The 26,030-nt window shown below is 39.3% G+C and overlaps 1 protein-coding gene across 2 annotated transcripts in view; it reads left to right on the top strand.

Moving 5' to 3' along the window:
- SH3GL2 (SH3 domain containing GRB2 like 2, endophilin A1) overlaps nucleotides 1-24,117 on the top strand; it is a 204,999-nt gene extending 180,882 nt beyond the window's left edge. For both annotated transcript variants that reach the window (XM_041764419.1, XM_041764420.1), the window contains exons 4-9: nucleotides 13,822-13,965; nucleotides 14,819-14,952; nucleotides 16,774-16,932; nucleotides 18,652-18,755; nucleotides 20,314-20,444; nucleotides 22,502-24,117. In XM_041764419.1, the coding sequence (XP_041620353.1) occupies nucleotides 13,822-13,965; nucleotides 14,819-14,952; nucleotides 16,774-16,932; nucleotides 18,652-18,755; nucleotides 20,314-20,444; nucleotides 22,502-22,701 (872 nt within the window). In that variant the 3' untranslated portion in view covers nucleotides 22,702-24,117. The remainder of the gene's footprint in view (nucleotides 1-13,821; nucleotides 13,966-14,818; nucleotides 14,953-16,773; nucleotides 16,933-18,651; nucleotides 18,756-20,313; nucleotides 20,445-22,501) is intronic.
- The last annotated feature ends 1,913 nt before the right edge of the window (nucleotides 24,118-26,030 follow it).

Genomic DNA, 26,030 nt, shown 5'->3' with positions numbered 1-26,030 from the left:
AAGCAGGCTCCATGCAGGGAGCCTGACATGGGACTCGATCCCAGGACTCCAGGATCACACCCTGGGCTGAAGGCGGTGCTAAACTGCTGAGCCCCCCAGGCTGCCCTGGACCACTTTCTTACATCATGCACAAAAATAAACTAAAAATGGATTAAAGACCTAAGACCTAAAACCATAAAACTGGAAGAAAATGTAGGCAGTAATTTATTTGACATTGGCCATGGAAACATTTTCCTAGATAGGTCTCCTTGGGCAAAGGGAAAAAAAAAAAAAAAAAAAAGCAAAGTTAAACTATCAGGATGACAGCAAAATAAAAACTTTTGCAGTGCAATAGAAACCATCAGCAAAACAGCTAGGCAGCCTACTTAATGAGACAAGAAATTTACAAATGATAATCTAAAAAAGAGTTAATATCCAAAATATATACTACTCAACACCAAAGAAACAAATAACCCAATAAAAAATGGGCAGAGGACCTGAATACACATTTTTCCAGAGAAGATATACAGATGATCAACATACACACAAAAAGATGTTCAACATTAGTAATCATCAGGGAAATGCAAAGCAAAACCACAGTGAGATATCACCCTACACCTGTCAGAATGGCTAATATAAAAAAGACAAGAAATAACCACTTTGTTGGTGAGGATGTGGAGAAATAGAAATCCTTGTTCACAGTTGGTAAGGAATGCAAATTGGTGCAGCCACTGTGGAAAACAGTTTGAGGATTCCTCAAAAAATCCGAAAGAGAATTATCATATGGGTTTCAACCTAGAGCAAACAAAAATACTAATTGAAAAAGATATATGTAGCCCTATGTTTATTGCAGCATTATTTACAGTAGCCAAATTATGCAAGAAATTCATGTGTCCGTCAATAGAAGAGTAGATAAAGAAGTGGTATACACACACATACATACAATGGAATATTAATAAAAAAAAGATATTGTCATTGGCAACAACATGGGATAGACCTCGAGGGTATAATGCTAAGTGAAGTAAGTCAGAGAAAGACAAGTACCATGTAATTCACTCATATGTGAAATTTAAGAAATAAAACAAATGAACAAACAAAGGAAAAAGACAAAAAACAGAGTCTTAGCGAACAGCCTGGTGGTTTCCAGAGGGGAGGTGGGTGGAGGGGTGGGTTAAATAGGTGAAGAGGATTAAGAGTGTATTTACCAGGATGATCCCTGAGTAATGTATAGAATTGTTGAATCATACAGAATGCTTGAAATTAATATAGCACTGCATGTTAATTATACTTCAATAAAAAAAAGGAACTGACTTAAGGAACTTTGGAAAATATGGTTTTGATTGGGAATGTAAAACCAAAGATGAATAAAAAAATGTGCAAAACAAAAACCCAAACCAACCAAATAAAAAGTTTTTAAAGTAATTTTGATATATACCAGATTGACAGCCACTGGTAAAAGCAGTTTTATTTATTTCTTTTTAGAGATTTATTTATTTATTTTAGAGTGAGAGAGAGGGAGACTATGTGCACACGAGCAAGTACAGGGAGGGGTAGAGGGGGAGAGAGAAAGAATCTCAAGCAGACTCCACACTGAGCATGGAGCCTGACATGGAGCTCCACACAGAGCTCAGTCTCAGGACCCTGGAGATCACAACCTGAGCTGAAACCAAGAGTCAGACACTTAACCAACTGCACCATGCAGGGGCCTCTGGTAAAGGCCTTTAGAAGAGGATTTTTTTTTTCTTTTAGCCTGTGGAGGCATGGGGGTTTCCACCTGCAGCTTTTACTCCTAGAAGATAATTTGGTGGAGTTGGAAAGAGAATGGGTTTTAGAATTGCTCAGACCTGAATCTGAATCCTGCATTTGTTTTGTAGTAACTTAGAACTTGAACAGATTTTTCAGTTCCCTGAGCCTCTACAATCCTCAATTTATGAATTTATCCCATTCTTCTCCACAGCCAGACCATGGGGTGGTTGTTGTGAAGATTAAGTTTAAATTGTTTATGAAAAGCTTCTGCCTTATAGTCTACACTAATTAAAGGCTAATTCCCACTTCCCAAATATAAAACCACTGGAAGAAAAGGAAAACTTAGGCAGAATTTGTTTCATCTTGATTTGGGGAAAAATGTTCTTCCCCTTCATACTGTTAACGAATGGCTTAGCTTTCAAGATTCCAAATGTTATCTACCAAACAAGCTACCTCTCTTTACTGATTTGAGTTCAAGACCCATCTGTTTAGTGCAGCCTTGTGAATATGCTGTTAGACTTTGTATTTGTGGAAATTGAAGCACTGCAATATTTCCTCTCCAATATCTCCTCTTCCTCCTGTGTTCTTCGATAGGTGTCTTCACTTACCCAAGTGTTCAGTCTAGAAACTGCAGGGCTTCTCAATCTTGGCTGCATGTTACAATCGCCTAGGTGACTTTCAGAACTATCAATGACCAGACCCCATACCAATTACATCAGAAACATGGGAGTATGACAAGGGTTTCAGTGTTTCCTTCCTGAACTATAATATAGAAATTGAACATGAAAAGAAGTACAGCGTTCAGAATGTAAGTGTGTAGTAATGAGTTGCTACAAACTGACAGTCCTAAGTAAAGGTACCTAGTTCAAGAAACTGAACATTACTGATATTCCAGAAAGCCCCGTTCCAGAAACAAACTGCCTTGACTTCTAACACCATGCAGTTTTGTTTGTTTTAGAACTTTAAATAGAATCATAGACCATGTACTCTTTTGATCTCACTTCTTTTCCTCTGCTTTGTGTTTGTTGTTGAATGCAGGGGTCAGTTCCTCCATTCTTATTGCTGCATAGCATTCCCTTGAGAGAATATGGCAGGATTTGTCTGTTTCCTCATGGATACATATTTAGGTAACATTTTCTGGCTATTTGAAATAGCCCATTTTGTACACATCTTTTACACATGTACATACTCCTGGTGGATATATGCCTACGAGTGGAATTGCTGGGAAACAGATGTTCAGCTTTGGTAAACACTGCCCAGTTGTTTTCTGAAATGTTCTACCAATTTGCTCTACCACCAGCAGTATTTGAGAGTTCAGATAGTTCTATACTCTCTGAACACTTGTATTTTCTGGATTTCTTTTTCTTCTTTAACCATTCTTATGGGTAGGTTTCAATGCAATTTTGTTTGCACTGCCAAAATTACAAATGAAATTAGCCCCTTTCTTTTTTTTTTTTTTTAATTTTTTTTTGTATTTATTTATGATAGTCACACAGAGAGAGAGAGAGAGGCAGAGACACAGGCAGAGGGAGAAGCAGGCTCCATGCACTGGGAGCCCGACGTGGGATTCAATCCTGGGTCTCCAGGATCGCGCCCTGGGCCAAAGGCAGGCGCTAAACCGCTGCGCCACCCAGGGATCCCCTTTTTTTTTTTTTTTTTTTAAATTTTTTTTTTGTATTTATTTATGATAGTCACACAGAGAGAGAGAGAGAGGCAGAGACACAGGCAGAGGGAGAAGCAGGCTCCATGCACTGGGAGCCCGACGTGGGATTCAATCCTGGGTCTCCAGGATCGAAATTAGCCCCTTTCAAATGCTTATTAGATATTTGGATATCTTCTTTTGTGAAGTGTCTGAATCTCTTGCCCATTTTTTAAAGTGGGTTATCGTTGTCATTATGGTTTATGGGAAGTTTTTAAAATATATATTCTGGATATACATCCTACTTTAAATCACTTTGTTGGTTTCCTTTTAACACTTTCTAATGATTTCCTTGGAAAGAAAGAACAATTTTAACATAGTTCAATTTATAATACTTTCCTTTATTGATAAGTGCTTTAAGAAATCTTTGCATACTCTATGGGTCATGAGTATATTCTCCTGTACCATTCATTTTCTAAAAGTTGGAGTGTATTTCCTTCCATAGTTAGATATGCAATCCACCTGGAATTGATTTTTAGGTATAGTGTGAGGTAGAGTCAGTGTTTTTCCTTATGGAATCTAGTTGACCCAGTACCAATTTTGGAAGAATAAATAGGTTCTAAAGCTCCCCAAATAATTCCAACATAGCCAAACATTGCCCTAACATCCCAGCTGCCTCTCTTTGTCCTCACATTTAGTCAGTCACCTGCTACCATCAAAGAAGTCTAAAATTCATCTCTTTTTCTCTCTTCTTTTTTCTTAGGACTCATTCACTACATTATTCTCATAATTAGTCTCCCTACCTCTAGTGTCTTCCCACTTTGGGAAAGACCCCTTTCCATTTCCTACTTTTCCTAATAGATGTTACGATCTTTCTCCCAAGACAAACCTGATTTAATCTGAAACAAAGCCCTTTTAAAGGTCTGTATCTGAAATAACTAATATCTAAAAAAACTTTAACAGGAGACATTGTCTACAAAATAAAATCCAGGCACCTTAACATAAAACTAAGTGCCCTTCACCATCTGGCTCCAACTTTGTGGTCTCTTCACCTGAGCCACAGACTTTTTGAAGTTTCCAGATACACCAGGCATTTTCATGTGCATTTGCTTGTGGTCTCAAGAGGGCTAGAATGATCTTTCCTACCCTGCCTGTACAGCTTACTTTTTTGGGAAACCTAGCTCAGGTGTCACCCGTTTCATGAGCCTTCCTGGCCTTACTATTCTAGATGGAATTCACTGCTTTTCACTGTGATGTGAATACATTAGGATCTTACTCACAGCATGGCCCCCATCTGCCTCATGTCACAATGAGTGGAGTGCTCTCTGACTCTCTAAATAGACAAGAAGCTCATTGAGAGCAGAGGCTGCACCTTGCTTCTCTTAGTGTCTCCCTAGCATAGTCTCTTTCACCCAGTGGGTGCTTAATACCCACTGTTATTGTTATGTTCGTTTTATCACAAAGGCCTGTAAAAGCAGATTTTGGGCAAATACTAATTCAATCAGGCAGTGCAAATCCAGAATTTTTCTATTATTAGGGAATACATAATTGTTTCTGGTATAACCTATTTATTGACTTTTACTAAATTAACCTTTTGTATCCCCTTTAGCTAGGTCTTACTTTTTAGCTTAGGAACTAGGAACGCTCTTTGTCAGGAAAAAGAGAGCCCATATTCTGATCCTGGGGATTGTGTGATCAGTTTCTTGTCATTTTCATATAAATCGGTTTTTCATGACATAATTTTGAGATGAATTGCTACCCAAGAGTCAGCATTAGTAAGAGAAAAACTAAAGTAGCATTCCACCCTTATGCACTTGAAGAAATGGAATCAAGAGAAATGAAAAGCCTTGGTAGCCTCAGAAATCTTAAAATCTAGTCTGTGTAAGGGGAACACCAGCCAGATTGCCATCAGCATGACTCGCTCTCCCAAATCATCCTGTCAGATCACAGTTAGCATGTAATTAGATCTTATCAGCAGGCTCTAGCTCCATTTCAGAGCACACTAGGAGGTTGTGGTGCCTTTGAATAGGGAAGTCTTTTCCTAAGGATTAGAACAAATAACATATGCAAAAGAATGGAATTAAAAAAATAAAATGTTTAAATAGAGATATTTGCCCCACAGTTAAAAATTAAGCATGTGCTGTATGCTAGAATTCAGTAGGACTTGCATCAGGAAACAGTCATGCAGAAAAGAGAAAATATCATGAGATATGAACAATGTATATACAGGGCACAGTAGAGTCATAAAATGAGGGAAGGGATCACTTATACTAGGAGGCAGTACAGGTAAGACTGAGAGAGACTGTTAAAAAAAAAAAGAGTGGGGGGTGTTATGTTAGGTAAGTGGACAGAGAGAAGGAAGGCCATTCCAAGAAGAGGGACATTCCATTTTAGTAACTTGAAGAAACTTGTCAGAAGTTTCCTATGTCTGAAGGCCAGGGTATGCTTTCCTTGAGATCAGAGTTTTCTATCTAATAAGAATCACCTTAAATATAGGAACTTGGAAGAGTTTTAAGGATTCTAGTTGTCTCCATGTTTTCCAACTTTTTGTGGATGAACCTGAGACTCAGAGAGGTTAGATAATTCATAATATAAGTACATAGCAAACCTCTGGGCATATCTGGTGCTCATAGAAATAGCTGACATTTATTGAAAGTTTATCCTGTGCCAGCATTGTGACATACATTATGTTATTTAATCCTTACATCAACCTAACCCAATGAGCAGGGAGGTACCATTTTACAGATGAGGACGCTGAGGGCCAAAATTGCCCAGCATGAAATAGAGCCAGGATTTGTACTCAGAAAGTCTCCAAAGTCTTTGTCTTAATCCTCTGTTAAACTAGCTCTCCTTTCTGTTCTTTCCAAAATTAGCAGCTAACTCCTACCTAGTTACTCTCTTACGTCTGATTCTAAAAACACAGTTTTTCAGAATTGAAATATTTACAGCCAGTTTTATTGGCTTGTTTCCAGGGTTCTGTCCAGGAGAGATCATGATTTTTTGAGTTGAGATATGAGACCATAATGGATCGTATCATTCAGGGTTCAATCAGGGAAGTAAAGTCTTTGTGAATATCGTGGAATAAGAGATTTATTATAGGAGTTAGAGCATGTACAGTTATGGGAAGATCTGGGTAAATAAAGGCCAAAAGAGTGGAGTTAAAGGACCAGAGAAAGGTCACTGACCAGCCCTGACTCAGGTGAACAAACTTAGAAAGGAATCTGAAAGGTGGGCAAGTAGAGCTGCTGAAGTAGAGCTGCAAAAGCTATGGAAGGCAATAGAAGGTTGTTGGCCCTACAAATGGAACCCATTTGTAGCTCTGCATTAGTTTGTTACCTCCTCTATACAGTGACAGCCTCCAGAATGTTATGATTACTGCTTCCCCTTCCCCTCCCAAGTCTTGCACAGCCTCACATTCTACTAAGTGTGAAACATGGGGGGAAGGGATTCTGGGAAATGTAGTTCCCCATACAATCAAGCAGGCTGTAGAGCACTCCAGCACTTATGCTCAGAAGAAGGAAACATGGAAGGGAGGAATAAAAGAAAGGAGTACTTTCCCCTTCTCCAGTGCCCGCTGTGTGTCTGTCTGTACTAGTTACTCATTTGCCATTTATCATTGAATATAAATAACAGCTTTATGAATGCTTATTTTTCAGGATCTTACAGCCAGCAAGATTTTGAGCCTGGATTTTTTACCTATTTTGTCTGAGCCAAAGCCAATGTTTATTTTAATGTACTGTGCTGATTTCTGTGAAAGATAAGACTTAAAGGCTTTCTTATTTATTTGGATTAAAAATTTAAAAATTTAAAAACAAAGACTTAGAAGTAGTGAATTTTCTGAGTTTTCCCAGTGGTTATCACAGGAGGCCAAAAAAACCCAGCCTTTTTATGGAGCACAAAGCAATGAGACCCCTTTTTTGGGAAACAGTCAGCCTTTTATGGTCATCCTAATTTTACTTCTTGCTGTTTAAAGTTGACTAAATATATTTGCTTCCAGAAATCAACTGGGTATGGATTCATCAAGACCTTTTCTTTGATGGCTTTCTGATGGCATTTTACTTCTAACCTGTATAAACTTTTCTTTTCCTGGCCAGTTCTCCTTAAACCAATTAACAAAACTTTTTGGTTGAAAGATCCTTGAGGTTAGAACAGTGCCCAGATTGTTAAGATACCATGAGTATTACTAATCCAGTTCAGCCACTAAATTAGATGTCCTAAGTGAGAAGGAAGTGGGAAGTATTTTAAGTTTAGGTTTTTTTTTTATAAGGGAAGTAATACTTGTATATATTATACACAAAGAATTTTACAAAGCTTTTTACAAAACAAACAAACAAACAAAAAAACACAACGGTGCCCTTGGAGTTGCATTCTTTCCCCCATTTCCCGGAACAACATTTTCAAGATGCTTTGGCTCTTTCTTTGATTTTTCTTCTGATCTTGAAATAACATGCTTATGTTGCTCCCTGCTTGGTTTTCTAGTTTTAAGTGTTTTCTGTTTGATTTCCAATTTGGAAGATGAGAATTGTTTGCTCTTTTCTAATCTTCCCATTTTCTCACATCCTTTCCTTCCCTCATTTTCTATATGTTTATGGAATAATTTCTGTTAGATTAATATTCAGCATATATGTTTTATGCTCTTGTAGACTTGTACAGAGCTAAGACATATAGAATGATATGATTATATTTCCTTTCTTGTACATTTTTGTTTTTCCTGGAGTTAATAATTTTTTAATTTTTCATTTTCTTCACTTTTTGTGTACCATTCATTAATTCTTCCCAAACCTTCTGCCATGCACATGAATTTTCTCTCATTACATTGAAACATGTCAGATATTTATTGTCTTTGAGATATCTCTATACTGCATTCTAGATTGGTTATTGTCTTAGTTTGAGTTCCCCAGAAGGAATCCATGAGGCAAGGATTTGAGCACGAGTGGTTGATTTGGGAAGTGATTCCGGGAAACCTCAAGGGAAGTAGGTTAGAGGGGAAACCAATGAGGAGAGAATTATAAAGCAAGGTATATTGGTGGATAACTCTACCTTGATCTCATGGGGGATTATGCTGAGCATATAGCTCCCTTGTAGTAATGGCTTCTTGTGCTACATGTACCTGGTTATGATGTGTAATATCAGCTACAGTTGCCCTCAGAGTATGATAATACAATGATGATCTTGAGATCTCTTTTTGTCATCATTTTTATGTCTTTTGTTACATTGGAACACTTTTTTTTTAGATCCTATACTTGTCCCTTTTCTTGATTTACACCTTCATTTTGGTGGAATGCCCCTTTAGGAATAAAAATCATCAGAAACCTTCCCTGTGTGTTTGAAAATGTCATTATTCTATCTTCATGCTTCACTTAATAATTTGAATATAGAATTATATATTATTTTCTCTAAGAAATTTGGAGTCATTGAACAATTGTTTTCTGAGGAAATTTCTCATGCTGTTCATGATATTCTTATGTCAGTGACCTTCTAATCCTTGATATTTGTGTATAACCTGTTTTTTCCTCTCTGAATGATTTAGGAACTTCTCTTTGTTCCCAGTGAAATTTCATAAAAATGGTCCTCCATGTGGACCTGTTTATCCATTGTACTGGGCATTCAGCAGATCCTTTCAATTTGGAAACACACATTCATCAGTTCTGAGAAATTTTCTTCAACTTCTAAAAAGAATTTCCTCCTCTCCTATGTGTTTTCTTTTTGGAACTTTTCATTATATTCAGCCACCAGATCTCCTGTACTAATCTTGATTTTATGCTTGCTTTCTGATTTTCTACCTCTTTTTAAAACTCTATCCAACTTTTGGGGTCCTCTGCCTCAACTTTATGCTTCTAATGGCTTTCTAATTTTACATTTTACTTAAATTCGTATATCAAATTAACTTATACTTTAATTTCTAAGAGTTATTCTTTTTTGATTTCGTGTACAAAGTGTCGTAGACACATGAGAACATTAATGATAGTTTTTTTTCCCCTCCTTGAACTGTTTGTTTCCTAAAATGCCTAGTTTTGGCTTTGTCATGTTATAAGCCTTTTTCAAAATCTAGTGACAGTCTCTGTCTTTTACCACTTAAGTGTAGGGCAGTAAAACTGTGTGGGGGTTAGTGGAGGCTTATAAACTGTAATGCATTCTTTCTAGAGCGATCAGCCTGGAGTTGTTGTATTGGGTGCTTATAGCTATCAGTGCCTTTAGGTCTCTTCTGGATTGATTGTATTCCCCCCAAAAAGAATCTTCTAGTCCCCTACCTTCTGGGGACTGGGGCAGCTAACCTAGCTGCCACTTCTCTGGGGGACAAGTAGGGGAAGTGGGTGCAGGAATCTCACAGTTCACTATGTGGGCTGGCCCTAATGGCCTGTTTTTAATATGGAATCCCACCTTAAGCAAGGTGGATTATCTACTCTTCTCTCCTAAAAAAACTTTTCTTTTCAACCAAAGAAGTTTTCTAGTTCCCGTTCTTTGTTATGCTTCAAAAGACTAATGGGCACATGAGCCAGAGAACATGAGCAGATTCTACTTAGGGAAACCATTGCCATGATATTCTACTAGTTTTCAAGATAATCTGTTCATTCATTTATTCTTCCTTCAGTGGACATGTGTTAAACATCCATTGTGTGTACAACTTTATGCTAACCCTGTTTGGGATATGCACAGATCAGTATGCCAGGGCCCTGCTCTCCTGGTCCAGGGGAGGGGTTGCTTTGGGCACAACTTGAGTTAGGATAGCAAAGCTGGAACAGTAAAGGGAGGGGTGTAGCCTGAGAGACTATAAAAATTTCTGAGAAAAGTAAAGCTGTAGAAAGGAAAAGAAGATAGTTTGAAGGAGAAGAGACCAAATTATAGGAATTCTAATGTCTAAAATATCTATTTTCCAGGCGTATTCTGTTTCTTAAAATACAGCTTTAAAAAAGCATTTAAAAACAATTCCATTACACTTTAAGATGATGAATTCAGAGGTCTGATGATTGTTTTCAAGAGCACAGAAGTTTTACTAATCTAAGATTCTCAATCAATATTTAATGAGTTTGTGAATGAATTTAAAAGCCAGCCTCTTCATTATATAAAGAATAATATGTGGATTAATAGACATTTTAGATGATTTGAAGAAATAGATAAACTAATAGGTATGGTTTTCTTGCCCCTTCTCATGAAAATGTAGAATATATCCAAGATGTTCTCAAATAATTAGTTGAAGAATAAAGCTTTCTATAATTAACCAGCATTGAAAATGATGGCATTGAAAGTCAGCCACAGTATAGTAAGCCTTTCCAATTATTTCTGGTAATTACTTACCACAAGATGACTTTTAACAGAATCAAGATACAAGCACAGATCAATACCAACTTCTGTAAAAAGAAGTAAGTCTTTAGAGTGTAAAATAGCCAAAACAAGATTGAAAGGGGTTAACCACCATGTGTGTTTTCAGTACTCTGTATTTCTTTGGTCTCTAGTTAACTTCTTTCCTTCTATTCCTTCTGTAATTCTTACTGCTTCAGGTTTGCTTAATTCACTTTTATTTGTGCCTTTCTTAGTTCTTTTCTGTGCTCCCCCAGAACCTTGCACAAATTAGCTATCATTGCATTTATGTTTGTTGCCACTGTCTATTTATCTGATATTTCACTATACTGTGAGCACACCGAGGAAGGGACTGTGTATTTCTTGGATCTCTGATAGGTATTATTTTAGAAAAAGCTTTGAAAATATGCTCTCATAATATTCCCTCAAAAATATGTGACCATGTGGCCTTTTCAATTTTTGAGGTTTAGCATGTATTATTTATACTTTTCTCTAAAAAGCAGAGTAAAGAAAATGTGAATTATATATATTTCTTCAGTTACCACTAGGCTTTGCATATACTGTTAGACCAGAGAACTGCTACTCACTATGTGATTCTGAGCTTGAAGACATTTCCCTCCAGAACTCTCCTTTGCAATGCCCCACGCTCACAGACTGGGATGGGCTATACCTTCTGTAACTTGCTATATATAATCCCCCAGCATAGCTCTGAGTTTATCTACTTCACTCTGCTTTTAAAATAGTTGCCACCCTTAGTTCACTGTGAACATCCTGAAGGCAGCACCATAGCTGCCTTGTTCATTATATCTCTGGAGCAGGGCTGGAAGGGGTCCTCTCATGATAACTTTCCTCATCTCCAGTTTCAATCTTGGAAACCCAAATTTAAATAAAGGTCTGTTTGTGATGTTTGGAAATGTTAAATTACTGTGTTGTACATCTGAAACTGATATAACACTGTATGTTAACTAACTGAACTAAAATAAAAACACACAAAACAGGGATACCTGGGTGGCTCAGTGGTTGAGTGTCTTTGGCCCAGGGCATGATAATGGAGTCCCAGGATTGAGTCCCACATTGGACTCCCTGCATGGAGCCTGCTTCTCTCTCTGCCTGTGTATCTGCCTCTCTCTCTCTCTGTCTCTCATGAATAAATAAATAAAATCTTTAAGAAACAACAAGAAAAACCCCACACAAAACAAAATATAAAGAGTATTTTAAGCCCCCAAATCCCACCTTGCCTCAGCTCAATCGATAGCTGCTGTGTTTATTTTCACCCTAGCATATATCTGGGGTTTTATTTTCTTTCTTTCTTTTTTTTTTAATTAATTTTTATTGGTGTTCAATTTACCAACATACAGAAAAACACCCAGTGCTCATCCCGTCAAGTGTCCACCTCAGTGCCCGTCACTGGGGTTTTATTTTCTAGAGAGGTCACTGCACTGCAGGATACCAGGCTATACCCTAGCCCTAGCCCTAATCCTAACCTTAACCACAATCCTAAGATTGAGGTTACCTAACTCCTAGCCCCTAACCTAACTCGTAACACTAACCCTCTGCAGGATACCAGGGCACCCTGGCCCTAACTCTAACCCTAGATAAGAGGGAAAAAATGAAGGGGTGTGTGTGTGTGTGTGTGTGTGTATATATATATATATATATATGCAATAGAATATTATTGAGCCATAAAAAAGAATGAAATCTTACCATTTGCAGTGACATGTATGAAGCTAGAGTATTATGCAAAGCAATATAAGTCAGAGAAAGACAAATACCACATGATTTCACTCCTATGTGGAATTTAAGAAACAAAACAAATGAGCAAAGTGGGGGGAAAAGAGGAAAATCAAGAAACAGATTCTTAACTATAGAGAACTGATGGTTACCGGAGGGGCAGGGATCAGGAGGGTGGAGGGATCAGTGAAGTAGGTGTTGGGGATTAAGGAGGACACTTCTGATGAGCACCAGGTATTACAGGAAACTGTTGAATCACTATATTGTATACTTGAAACTAATATAACACTAGTTAACTAACTGGAATTTAAAACTTAAAAGAAGCCTATTTGAAACAAATGTTCAAGATTAAAATATCAGCCACTGGATGCTGGAACTGCCTTTGGCTGTGATTCTGTCAGGGTTTCCATGCCAGTGGGGTCCTGGGCACAGCCCTAGCTGATGTACAATACCAACCCTAATAATGAACCGGAGGAAACCTAGTTTCTGAGCACCAAGAAGATCTCCTTCATGGTGTTAGAAAAACTTTTCTTCCATTAAAACTAAAATTGCTTTCTAGACATCTCCTTTTTAAAAAACAAATGGAGATGCCTGAGTGGCTCAGCGATTGAGCATCTGCCTTTGGCTCAGGGTGTGATCCCAGAGTCCTTGGATCGAGTCCCACATCATGGTTCCTGCGTGTAGCCTGCTTCTCCCTCTGCCTGTGTCTCTGCCTCTCTCTCTCTCTGTCTCTCATGAATAAATAAATAAAATCTTTTTTAAAAAAATAAATAGAAAACAAATGCAAAAAAGAAATTGAAGTGCTGTCTCTGTGGTGATAAAATTAATTCTCAGAAGCCATTATGTGCTGAGAAGTAACTAAGCCTTTTTAATGAACACAGTATTTCTGTTCTTCGGGGGTCAGTTTACCATCAGAATCTCAGTTGAGCAGTGATTTTGATAATAGGAGTGCAAGTGAAACTTGCCATAGGGCTCACATTGCAAGAATTAACAAGTTCCACTTCTGTCCATAGAATTCCTAGGATTGAAATATAAAACTGGAATCCTAAGATGTGGGGAATACGTAATGCAGTAGTTCTCCAAATGCTTTCCACAGAGGTAATGCTAGGGCCACCGCAGTAAAGAGAGAACCAAAAAGGTACACAGGAAGATGGGGAAGAGCACGGGAGGGTGGGATCTCCTGCCAGGGGAGCTTTGCCTTTTCTCTTAATTCCTCATAAGATATTGAGAGAAAGGGCACGTTTAATGATTTTAAGAGACCAACCTCCACATCCTATAGCTGAAGACATTGAAGCTAGGAAGGTGAAGATGTAATTATCCCTTCCTGAGCTGGTTTATGAACTGGTTAGAACCCGACTCTCCATCTAGCTCTGTCTCTACTGTCTTGCATTGCCTGCTGTGAAAGTGTTCACTCTCTTTGCCTCCAGCTTCCAGAGCTAAACTCAGCATGATCAACACCATGTCGAAAATCCGCGGCCAGGAGAAAGGACCAGGCTATCCACAGGCAGAAGCGCTGTTGGCAGAGGCCATGCTCAAGTTCGGAAGAGAGCTTGGAGATGATTGCAACTTTGGTAATGAGTGCTTTCTCACACTTCACAGTTCTTTCATTTGTCCATAGAGATTTCATGCCAGTGAGACACTCCACAGGAGATTACTCAAACTGTTTTATATTTTGATTCTCAATTTTAATGTTTTAGATACATGAGCCAAAAATTTATCTTCAGAGTCATTTCATCATTTTTAGTGTGATTTGTCATAGGAGTTTTGTTTCTTTTCTTTTCCCCTGATGTCTTTACGGTAGCCGGTGGACATTTCCAGATGCCTGGAAACTTACTGTGCAGTGTGTCTGGCCTAATTAAGTGTTGGGGCAGAGGGAACAAACAGTCAAGGTGATGTGACGCCCTGTCCCATGAGCTTTCTCTTAGCTCTCTGCCTTTGTGTGTATGATCCCCAGTTCTCCTGCCGCCAGTGCATTCCTTCAGTCCTCTCTCCTCCGACACTCAGTCACCATACTAAAGACCTTTGTTTTTACTCCTTCATGATGAGAGGTCTCAGATAATGACCATCCTTCCTGTTTGAATACTGGTATTTGCTTCTACAAATGCATTGGCCTTAAACACATTTCCTATGAGGGAAAGCCAGTACTGGCAAGGGAGGGCAGGGAGATTCCCCAATTGCCTTTTAAAGGAAAAGCAAAATTTTATGTTCAGTTGCTTAATAAGGGATACCATTCCCCTGGTAGTTACCAGTTCCCCTGGGAAGGGATACCAGTTCCCCTGGAAGGCATTCTATATCACCTGTCCTCTTGGCTGTTCTTCACAAGACCAGAAGTAGTCCCGGATTCTCACTTGTGGTGGCCCTAGAACTGCAAATACATTTCACCTTTGTGCTTTAACATGCAAGAGACTCATTCTTCCCTTCCAGGCCCAGCACTTGGTGAGGTGGGGGAGGCCATGCGAGAGCTCTCAGAGGTGAAAGACTCTCTGGACATGGAAGTGAAGCAGAACTTCATTGACCCCCTTCAGAACCTTCATGACAAAGATTTGAGAGAAATTCAGGTATTTGAACTGGTCCTTTGGGAAGTCAGTGGTTTGTACAGATGGAGGTGCCATTTTTCCCTCAGAAAATATTTTCTTAAACTTATCTTGTGCAATGAGGTTTGAATTGCAAAACAACCAACAAGATAAATTGAGAGAAACCAGAAATGCAATACTTTTGCCCCACTATTATGACTGTGCCTCTTATGAATATTATTACATTTGACTTCTCTACATTCAGTTTCAGGTTATCAAGCTTTTTTTACTCCATAAAAATAGTATCTTTCCCTGATACTGTGCAATTTTATTAATTATGGCTTTCAGGGCTGATTTCACCCTCTGAAATGCTAGCTGTTTCAGTTGTTAGCTTAGGTAAATAGTTATACTATCACTCTATAAACATATGTTTTTATATTTTTATAATAATTGTTAGGACTGAATAAGAATAACCAACTATTCTTTTTCTAAAACATGTAGAGCTGTTCCAAATAAAGTTCAGCTGGCTTTATCTCCAACTAGGTGTGTAATGTTTTCTCATTCATTCCTTCAACAAGACCTCCTAGAGATCCCCGAGATCTCTTTATTCTAGTATGAATCTCCACCCTATCCCTTGCTCAAGACTGAAGTAGTAAGTGACAGACTCACTGTAAATCTGCAATATTAACCCTGGCTTGAATACTCTACCCTACAGCTGACTGCAAATTCAGATGTGTTACAAGACTATCCCCCAAAGGAACAAACATTTAACTTGGGTCAAGACATGGATAGGAGGCAGAGTGTACAGTGAGAGGGAAGGTCTAGGATATTTTTCTTCCTCTTTTCCTTTTCATTTCTTCACCACTCCCAACTCTGTTTTCATTTCTTTCCATACACACCCAAGATTGGGGAAATCTAGTGTTTCCTCCCATTCGTTAGTAATGGAATACTGCAGCCCTTAGTAATAAGATAATTTGTAGCTTTGGGAAACAACTTTCCTGCTTTGTGGCTAGAGGTTTTGGACAGAGAGGCTGTGTGGCCAGGCAGTGAGGAGGATACAAGGAAGGACTGAAGACCACTATGGGGTATTAAATCCTGTATAAGTGGCCCTTCTGAGTTACACTTTTCCAAGTTCCATCATCTACCCACTGAGAGACTTAACGTTATCAGTGATTCCCTGAAAGCTGCATTAGTCAATAAGGGTAAGTGTTAAGATAGAGATTCCTATACCCTGGCCCTGGACATTTCAGTACAGGTGATCAGTAATCCATATTTCTGATAAGCAACTTAGGTAATTCTCACAGACTAGTTTCCTCAAAAATAATACTTTCCAAAAAAAAATAATAATAATACTTTCCAGTGTCAGTGTCTAGGACTCAAAAAGCAAGAATGCCAGTCTTTCCCACCTCTTTTTAAGGAAAGAATTTTTCCCCTACCTTCTCCTGAGACATCATTTCTCTTGAAGATGGGAATTTGTGGGTTCTCTGTAGCAATGTTTTCCAAACGTGGGTAGCCATATGCACACATTCCCAGCTTCTGTCACGGGATGGAAAGACATGTTCTAGTTTGTGTTTGGCCCAGCAAGGGTAGAAAATAAAGGGCACTGGTAATTCCCACAATTTCTTTCTTGCTTTTATTTTTTTTGGGGGGGGGTGCTTTTAATTATTTTTAAAGATGCTTCTCCACATTTAGTCTTTGGAAGCATTTGCCTCACTGATGCAGGTTTATTTATTTTCTGGTGATGTGATATTTTAGAACTTAGCCTGTCTTATTTTGGAAGCTAATAAGCATGATGGAAAAGTGAGCTATAAATAAGCCTCTTCCATGAACCCTTTTAAAGCATATTCCTGACCTTGACTTTTTTAGCATCATCTAAAGAAGTTGGAGGGTCGTCGCCTGGACTTTGATTATAAGAAGAAACGACAAGGCAAGATTCCAGATGAAGAGCTCCGTCAGGCTCTGGAGAAATTTGATGAATCTAAAGAAATTGCTGAGTCAAGCATGTTCAATCTCTTGGAGATGGATGTGAGTGACTTCTGTGGTTTCGAATTTAATCTTGCCATTGAGGCTCAAGATTATATTAAAGGATTATGTAATTTAAAATGTTCATATCTTATTGTGAGAACTTTGGTAGATAGTTATTTCTTTAAAAAAATGAAATTCTGAAGTAGATCAAGAAGTGGTACGTTTTTTTCCCCTGTGTTTCCATGGTTTGATTTAATTAAATATTTCTCTACTAATGATCTTAAAGAATTACCAATAGTCAGAAGATGAAGAATGTTTCTGGTGACCCATATAAAAGTTCAGTTGCTTAAAGTATTTTGTCAAAATATAGGTCAGACTGATTTCAGATTATAAAAGAATATCACCTAAAATACATTTAGAATTGAGGGTTCAGTGTAGGTTAAGGTGTTCTATATTTTGAAGTAAAGGTGATACCTTCTTTCAAAAACTAATTTCAACTGAGATTGATAATTATAGCATAAGCAATGTATTTGGGCATAGATAATGTAATTTAAAAGCTGCTTGTAAATTTCCAGTACATTATTATTATTATTAATTTTAGGGAGGACAGAGGGGCAGAGGGAGAAGGAGAGAGAAAGAGAAACTTAAGCAGGCTCCATGCCCAGTGTGGAGTCCAGCATGAGGCTCGATCTCATGACCCTGAGTTTATGACCTGAGCCAAAATCAAGAGTCCGATGATTAACTGACTGAGTCACCCAGGCACCCCCTCTAGTGTGCTAAATTATCATTTGTGGCTTTAGAAGTTATATTCTTTTGAGTTCTTTCAGCATCATAGTCATGAGGACTTCTGACCACTCATGTAATAAAGTCTGCTAACTGGTTTTGAAGTTCTTGCTCAGTCCCACCTCTGGCCCTATCAGTTGATGACCACCTTCTTCCAAGGTGTTTACAGAGCCTTTATGTGCTTATCACTTAACTGCTTTGCACTGACAGGGAAGATCTGTTGGATGTATCTGGACTTTCCCACCACCTAGAGACTGTAGGTTTGTGTTTAGGTAGAACAACTGGTATCCCACCTACTTACTGAAGAGGAATGCTATAGGCACCAGAGGTGACCTGAATCGCAGTGCTCCTTGCCTACAAATCGGGCCCCATTCCACCCCCAAAACTCATGGGACAGCATTGCCTTTGCCGACGTGGAGGACAATATTCAGTGAGATAACAACCTAAGACACAAAATGAAGAGTAACTAAGGATGCCTAGAAGACTAGAACTGAAATGAACCCAGTATGTCACTTGACCAAACCCCTTTACATTACAGATGAGGCTGAGTGGGGACAAAAGATTTTCCATGCTACCAAACTGCCTCCATGCTGCCTCATGTGCAAAATCAATATTCACTTTTTTATTAACAACACTAATATATTGACAGCATGGAAAGCATAGGGAGCAAAGACTCCTTTGGTCAGTGTCCCTTTTTTCCTATAAGAAATCAATAAAATTAGCCAAATCCTACCTGGAAATTTGTAGCCAAGAATGAGATTGTTCAGTGAGAGGTGTGTGATCTTTAGAAGGATTCCTGATAATGTGGCTTCTCCTCATGGTACTGGCATTTTCAAGCATATGGATACTTTTTATCCTTAACTGGTGTGGAATCTACAAAATCAAGCTCTGAGCTGTGCATCAGGGGAAGCTCTGTCATATGTGCTGGGGCAGTAGTAGTTACCTAAGGATGGTGACCTGGTAACTAAGGTGTGATTTCCCCCTATTGGCCTGCAGATTGAACAGGTGAGCCAACTGTCTGCGCTTGTCCAAGCCCAGCTGGAGTACCACAAGCAGGCCGTCCAGATCCTGCAGCAAGTCACCGTCAGACTGGAAGAAAGGTATTTCAGTTCCTGAATTTTATATTCCCATTTTCTTCCTCTGGAATTATGGGTAAAGAAACAGAAATAACAGCAAATTTGAAGAAAAACTTCTGCCAAAATTCCTGCTGGCCCTACATTGGCACCTTGTGGATTGTTTGTTTTGATTTTATTGTGTCTTGTGCTTTGTTTTACCTTGTTCCATGGAATTTATTCTTGTGTTTATGAGAGGTCAGTACTTGGAATGTGTATTGGCTGCCACAGATTGGGAAACTAGGATGATACCAAGGATAATGCATGTGATTTACTGAGCAGATATTCTCTGAAGGCTTATCATCATCAGTCATCTAACAATCCTATAAACTAAGTATGATTAGCCTTACCTACAGGTGGAAAGGCCCAGCGAGATAAAGTAACTAGCCTCAGGTCACACAGTGGTACAACTGGGGTTTGCCAGGCAAGCATAGCCTATTTGAAAGCCTGTTATCTTTTCACACCATTTCCCTGAATGGTGAGCAGGTCCTCCAGCATCAGAGAGACAGCTTTCCTATGCCTGTTCCTCCTCCTCAGAAGCACCCCGCAGCCGGGTATAGATGTGTTCCTTGTGATTAGGCCTCCCCATAGTTGCAGGCCACTGCCTGACACCTGTAGGCAGAGGCCCTACACTGTAGTACATGTCGCTTTGTGCATCTTTGGTCGATGCACCCTTGTGGGAATGTGTGTCCCACTCTGAAGCTTCTAGAAAGATTTAAACCATGCACTTCAACATACTAAAGAGATATTATTATATGCCTTTAGGACATCTGTTGAGCAGAAAAGGCCATTTTCTCTTTTTCCTCTGAAACATGTTAAAAGTCTGTATCATTCTGTAATCACCATACTTTAACCTCTCCCCATCCTTGCAAATCTGCTGGACACTACTTCATGAACATGAGACTGTGAATGGTAGTTGGGGTGCGTGGAGTACATTAGTTGGCCATACCTTTCCACTTTCCTCCTGTCTTCCCTCATTTCTTTCCCGCTTCTTGCATCTTAAATGGCTCACTGTTCTCAGGACCTTCTCAAGCTCCTTCCAGACCTTCTCAAGCTCTTAAACTCTTTCTTCTGGAAAGGACTGTTCTTCTGGAAATGACTCTAAGCTGTCTTTTCTCCCTCTCCAAAGGCCTTTCTGTGGGCAGGTAGACTCCTCCCCACTCCCCCCCTCCATCCCCATGTCCCCGTAGCATTCTGTGTGTCTCCCTAACAACACTCCCCACGGTTTATGGTTTACGATCCTCAGTTTACCTTCTGTCTCCCTTCCAACTATAAGCTGCTTGAGGGCAAGAATGGTGTTGTACGCATCTTCATGTTCAAGAGTGCACATTTGCAAAGCGAGCTCTGAATAAATAAGGAAGAGGTGAGGGATGGAGACAGGATGAAGAGGGCAAGGATCTGACCACAGAGGGACATCACAGAAAGTAGAGACATACCAGAGAAGGTGGCTTTGCATTAGGAGCTTTCCAGGATGTTATTGCTTTTCTGTTTGCTTCTTAATTGGCTCCATGCTCATATTCCCCCCTTCCTTGTCTTTTTAACATAGAATAAGACAAGCTTCATCTCAGCCTAGAAGGGAATATCAGCCTAAACCGCGAATGAGCCTGGAGTTTACAACGGGAGACAGTACTCAGCCCAACGGGGGCCTCTCCCACACGGGCACACCCAAACCTGCAGGTAAGTTGCTGAGACCTGCAGACCCCATTACACAGGCTGTGGGCACATGCCGTCGATACTTTTCCAGAAATTCTAGGTGCAGCCCGGGCTGGCTGCACAAGAACTATACAGTGATACATTTCTTACAGGATGGTTTTGTCATGTAGAAGCTCTTTTAAAGCACTCCATCCTTATTTTCCCATTGATCATTTCTTTGCCTCCTTTTCCCCCTTCTCCTCTAGAAATGTCCCTTTTTCTCTCACCATTATCAGCACACATTAACTTTCTAAGTAACACAATTGATTTTGACCTCTCTTTGTGGTTTTAATTCACCATAGGTGTCAGGAGTGTCATCTTTCTTTTCTGTTTCCCCTGTGTTCCAGCCTGTTTAAGGGTGAATGCCCTGGCAAGGTGTGCCCACATGCACTCACATGTAACCCATAGACAGCAACTCCAGGAACATAACAAACTGGATTTCTTAAGTCACTGGAGCCTATGGGTGACTGTACTTATAGACAATATATTTTGAATATCAACATCAGCTAGCTTTCCCTCCTTCCTCCACCTTCAACCAGTTCACTGTACCCTGGCAACTGAGGTTGGTATAGTAAAAGCTAAAATTTATTTTCTATCAATATCAATAATATTTATGTATACCCAATAATATGTTTTTTTAGTTGACACCATTGCTCTCTACCCCGTATAATACAGATTAAGGAAAAGCTTGTGCTTGAGACATTTTCAACCTTAACAATTTGCTTGGTTGAAGAAGTGGAAACTGTCATACACTGGGCATGGACTTCAAAGAAATAAGAGTGTCTCCTATTTTCCCTGTGACCCACTGCTTGATGTTTGTAGTAGGAAATGTTTTACGAAATGCTCTCTGGAGACCAGGAAAGAAAATCGTGAGCTCTGTGGTGGTAGTTGGCACTCTCCACCCTTTGTGTTCACCTAACTGCTTGAAGCTGCCCAGGGTAGGGTATAATCAGCAGTGGCTCTTACAAGTTAGCTGGCTACAAGGACTAATCATGTAAATTGGGATTAGTTTGCTTCTCCCTATTCAGAAACCAACCACATATTTCACTCTTCTTTTGGAGACTTGGTCATTTTCTGCTTTCTTAAAGTAAAAAAAGAAAATAGATTTCAATTTAAAGTCATCAGACATGGGGGCGATATGTACTTGTCTGAGTTTACATGCCCATGTGGATGCATGCTTTATTAAATATAGATGGTCATTTAAAATAGATCAATTTTAAGATACAATTCCATTCCTTATTATCTTACTGAAGGCAGAGCGTGTTATTTTTTGTGTGCCAGAACTCCCATGTACTCATCCTTATATATGCAACAGTTTACAAAGAGTAAGTTATATAATTTTTACGTAATTTCACTTGATAGCCACAATAGTATTACGGTGTAGATCCTATTAGTTATAATGCTAGGCAAAGAAACTTGAAAGGGAAGTACCTTGTATAAAGTCACCCAGAGTATGAACTCGAACCCAGTGTCTTATATTGTTTTGTTTTCACCACATTACAGCAGTTTTCCAGAGGCTGGAGTCTTTACTTTTGAAAAATGAGGACACACAGTTATTCTGAGGTTGCTAATAAGCATTGTCCATGTAATGAACTTGACTCTTTCACATGTCCAGAGATTTTAAAATGCTAACATGGAAAGCATTGTTCTTTAACATCATGTTCTAGATCATGTTCTAGTAACCTAAATTCCATCAAAATTCCTTAAGTCACTGGGTCTCCCATCTCTGGACATTGTCAGGAAGGCAAACCTTGGTGGACTGTGTTGCATGTGTCACCAGCATAGATGAGGCCGTTATTCATACTGGAAATGGAAGCACATATCCAGCCACTTCCAGGAATCTGAGAAAACTTCCAAAGACTCATGAAGAGCAGATGCCATGCAGTGGACTGGGGACTAGCCTCAAGAGGAAACTTCATCAGGAAGAGGATTGAGGGAGGAAGCAAGGAGGATGGTGGGCTGGAAAAGTTAAGCAGGTGGTAGACTTGTGAGTTAAATGCCCCTTGTCTTTCTGTATTCTTCTCTCCTGCTTTCACTTCCAGGTGCCCCAATGGATCAGCCCTGCTGCCGAGCTCTGTACGACTTTGAACCTGAAAATGAAGGGGAGTTGGGTTTTAAAGAGGGTGATATCATCACACTCACTAACCAAATTGATGAGAACTGGTATGAGGGAATGCTACATGGCCAGTCAGGCTTCTTCCCCATCAACTATGTGGAGATTCTGGTTGCCCTGCCCCATTAGGATGTTAGGCTGGCAGGCTTACCTCCTCTTGACCCAGATAGTTAAGTTTAACCACTGCTTTGGTAATGCTGCTTACAACACATCCCAAATGCAGGCCGCAGTGGTCCAAGTCATCAAGCCCCACCGAGTTATCTTTGGTTGACTTGTGTGATCCCACAAGAGTCATGGTGATGGGTGGTATCTTCTTAGGCTGGCGGGCATGGCATGTGCTTTTTAAACACCATCTGAGGCCAGCCAGTAATCACTGAACTGTTTACACGGTTCTCAGGAGACTGTGGCTTCTTAGAATATGACCATGAGCCACATCACAGTAAAACCATGCTACTGAAGATATTATCTATCACCCAGGGGCCATCTCAAGGTCTCAGGTTCTCCATTTCAATAGGAGAAAGGTCCTGCTTTCCCATAGTCCCCTCCCAAATATGCAAGTCACAGAATTTTGGAAGAAAGCCTCCCTCACCAGCAACTTGTCTTCTGGTCTGAGTTGGTCCCTTGATGCTATCGGTAGGAAAATGTTGAATGTGAATTGAAAATCTTTTCTGGAAAAAAGTCACCTTTCTTCCTCCCACTTATGCCTTTTCCTAAGGGACAGCCAGTTTTCTTCCCTCCCTGCTAATAAAGCCAGAGGGGGACTCCCGCTATATTTCTAAGTAAGACAGTTAGCAGTCAGCTTATGGTAGGAGGGGCTGAAGAGAAGAGATTCTCCATTATGAGGAAATGGGAAAACATCTGGTTTCCAAGCTTGCATTTCCTGCTGCAGAGAATTCACATATGTAGTTAGGATATTTCTGAAGGTACAGGGAAGTGGGAACAAATACCTTCACTTCAGATTTATTTATGAATTACATGCTTCATGAGTCCATTTGCACAGAGACACAAGGATAAAAACACAAGAAACCATTTTTCCACTAGTTCATAGACCAAGTAACAGTAACTGTCTTCCCTTTCCACTTCCACCTTGTGTTCTTCGAACATCATTTATGCAGATTCTGCCCTCAATGAGGACCAAATAAAGATAATTTTTGTGCTTAGCAGTTTAAGATGTATGGCTGCATATGCAAAAGTTTTTCCCAACTCAGTCATTATTACTTTTCTTTCTGTCCTTTTATTCCATCTTCATGTTGTATGTACAGTGCTATGTGTCAGCTTATGAGTGGTTTTCTGTTTTGGGGGTCCGTCCCTCCCTCCCTCCCTTCCTTCTTTTTTTTTTTTGTATCAGTTCTGAAGTCTTGTTAGGTATGCAGAGTTCTATTTATTTAGCTGTACAGATTCCTTCCGAGGTTTCATGTGCTGCTTCGGACGTGCCACCTGCGGTAGTGGGTCATGTGGAGTGAAAGGCAAATCTTACCGCTTAATGTATAAACCTCTTACCACAGGAAGCATCGCCGTTTCCAATAAATATTGCTGAAGACAGAACCAAAGGCTCTGGACCTTTATTTTGCGTCAAGTTTTTTGGTGATCTCATTTCAGTCTCTGTTGCCTTCTGATGCAGCCAAACCAGACCTCGTTCCTACCTCAGATGTCCCTCTTTGTTACCAAGGGAGTTTTGTTAGCAAGAGGGCAACTAGCCTGGACACCAGTAACTCCTTGGTAATCCTAGGAAGAGGGTGATTTGGGAGACAGTATAAAAGAGGTGGGAATGGAAGTCTTCTAGAAGTTACATGAGATATAATCAGTGGCGATATCAAAAGGATATAATGTTCAGAGGCACAAATAAAATATGCCATTTCAAACAGTCTTTTGTTATTTTTCACGATTAAAGAGAAAGAAATGGGGAAATATAGATTGGCCAAAGCTAGCATTCTTTTCTCTGTGTGTGGCTAGTGGAGAGGTGGGAGTGGGGATCCATGCCTACAGAATATGTATTTCCTGAGCTTCTGAGAAAATAAACATGTTTTTTATGTGTTCTTCCATTCTGAGACTAACAGTCCAGATGTTCTGATCTAACATGAACAGTTTTAATCTAATATACAAAGTTCTATATGTGAGCTGCTCTAACATGAAAATGATATTTTTGCTGGGTACATGAGTTAGATTATTACAGACAAATTCTTTTTTTTTTTATTTTTTTTTTAATTTATTTATGATAGTCACACACACACACACACACACACACACACACACACAGAGAGAGAGAGAGAGAGAGAGAGAGAGAGAGAGAGAGAGAGGCAGACACACAAGCAGGCTCCATGCACCGGGAGCCCGACGTGGGATTCGATCCCGGGTCTCCAGGATCGCGCCCTGGGCCAAAGGCAGGCGCTAAACCGCTGCGCCACCCAGGGATCCCTTACAGACAAATTCTTAACACCAGTTTTAAAAAGAAATTACTGGCGACATTGTAAATGGAGAAAATACAGAAAAAATTACAGATAAAATACTAGAATCTATAGTTAGTAGAGTTATTGAATGTAAGATCAACATTCAAAAGTTACTTTATATACCAGTAACAATTAGAAAAAAAAGGAATTTGAAAAGTCATTTGCAAAAATTCAAACCGATAGGTATAAGTCTAATAAGCATTATATAATATCTCTACATAGAAAATTATGAAACATGTTTGAGAAAAAAATAAAGACATTAATAAGTAAAGAGACATTCTGTGTTTATGGATTGGAGAACCCAGCAATTTAGATGTTGTTTCTCCCTAAATGGACCTATAGATTTAGTGCAATTTCAACTCAAAATCTCAGGAAGTTTTTTTTGTATGTGTGAAAATCAGCAAATGTCAAATGTACAGGGAAATGCAAAGGGATACTCTTGAAGAACAACAACAAAGTTGGAAGACTCTTTCTAGATGTAAAACAAACTTAGAGTAATTGAAATAGTGTGATACTGCTGCCATGACAGGAAAAAAGATGATCTGTCCAGAACAGTGAGTCCAGAAAGAGATGTGTGCATTCAACCATATTTGAACCACTCCATTGTTTATAATAAATGTTACATATTCAGATAGCACCGTACCTGTGTAATAGTAGTTCTATAAATTCAAAGGGAAACCAATACCAAGACCCTGCACCAAATAGAGTAATCTCATTATGAGTCAACATCAAATAAAGCAAAAATATCATGACTACAGTTTCCAGGAAGAACTTAATAATTATTTGAGGGAGTCTTGGAGAACATTAATAATATACCCACCAGGTTCAGAACTATGTGAATTCCTGGTTTTTATTGAAGGACAGGAAATACCTTTTTACTTTACAAAAAGTTTAAATACTGAAATGAGCAGGCAGTTCAGTGGATCACCACTGGGGAAGTTGTACCCACCCCAAATCCTAAGACTAATCACAGAATAAACTGTCAGAAGTGGAGACAGAAGCAGAACTAAA

Source organism: Vulpes lagopus, chromosome 7 (assembly GCF_018345385.1).
Source record: "Vulpes lagopus strain Blue_001 chromosome 7, ASM1834538v1, whole genome shotgun sequence".
Taxonomy (NCBI): Eukaryota; Metazoa; Chordata; class Mammalia; order Carnivora; family Canidae; genus Vulpes; species Vulpes lagopus.
This window is presented reverse-complemented; position numbering and strand designations above follow the sequence as displayed.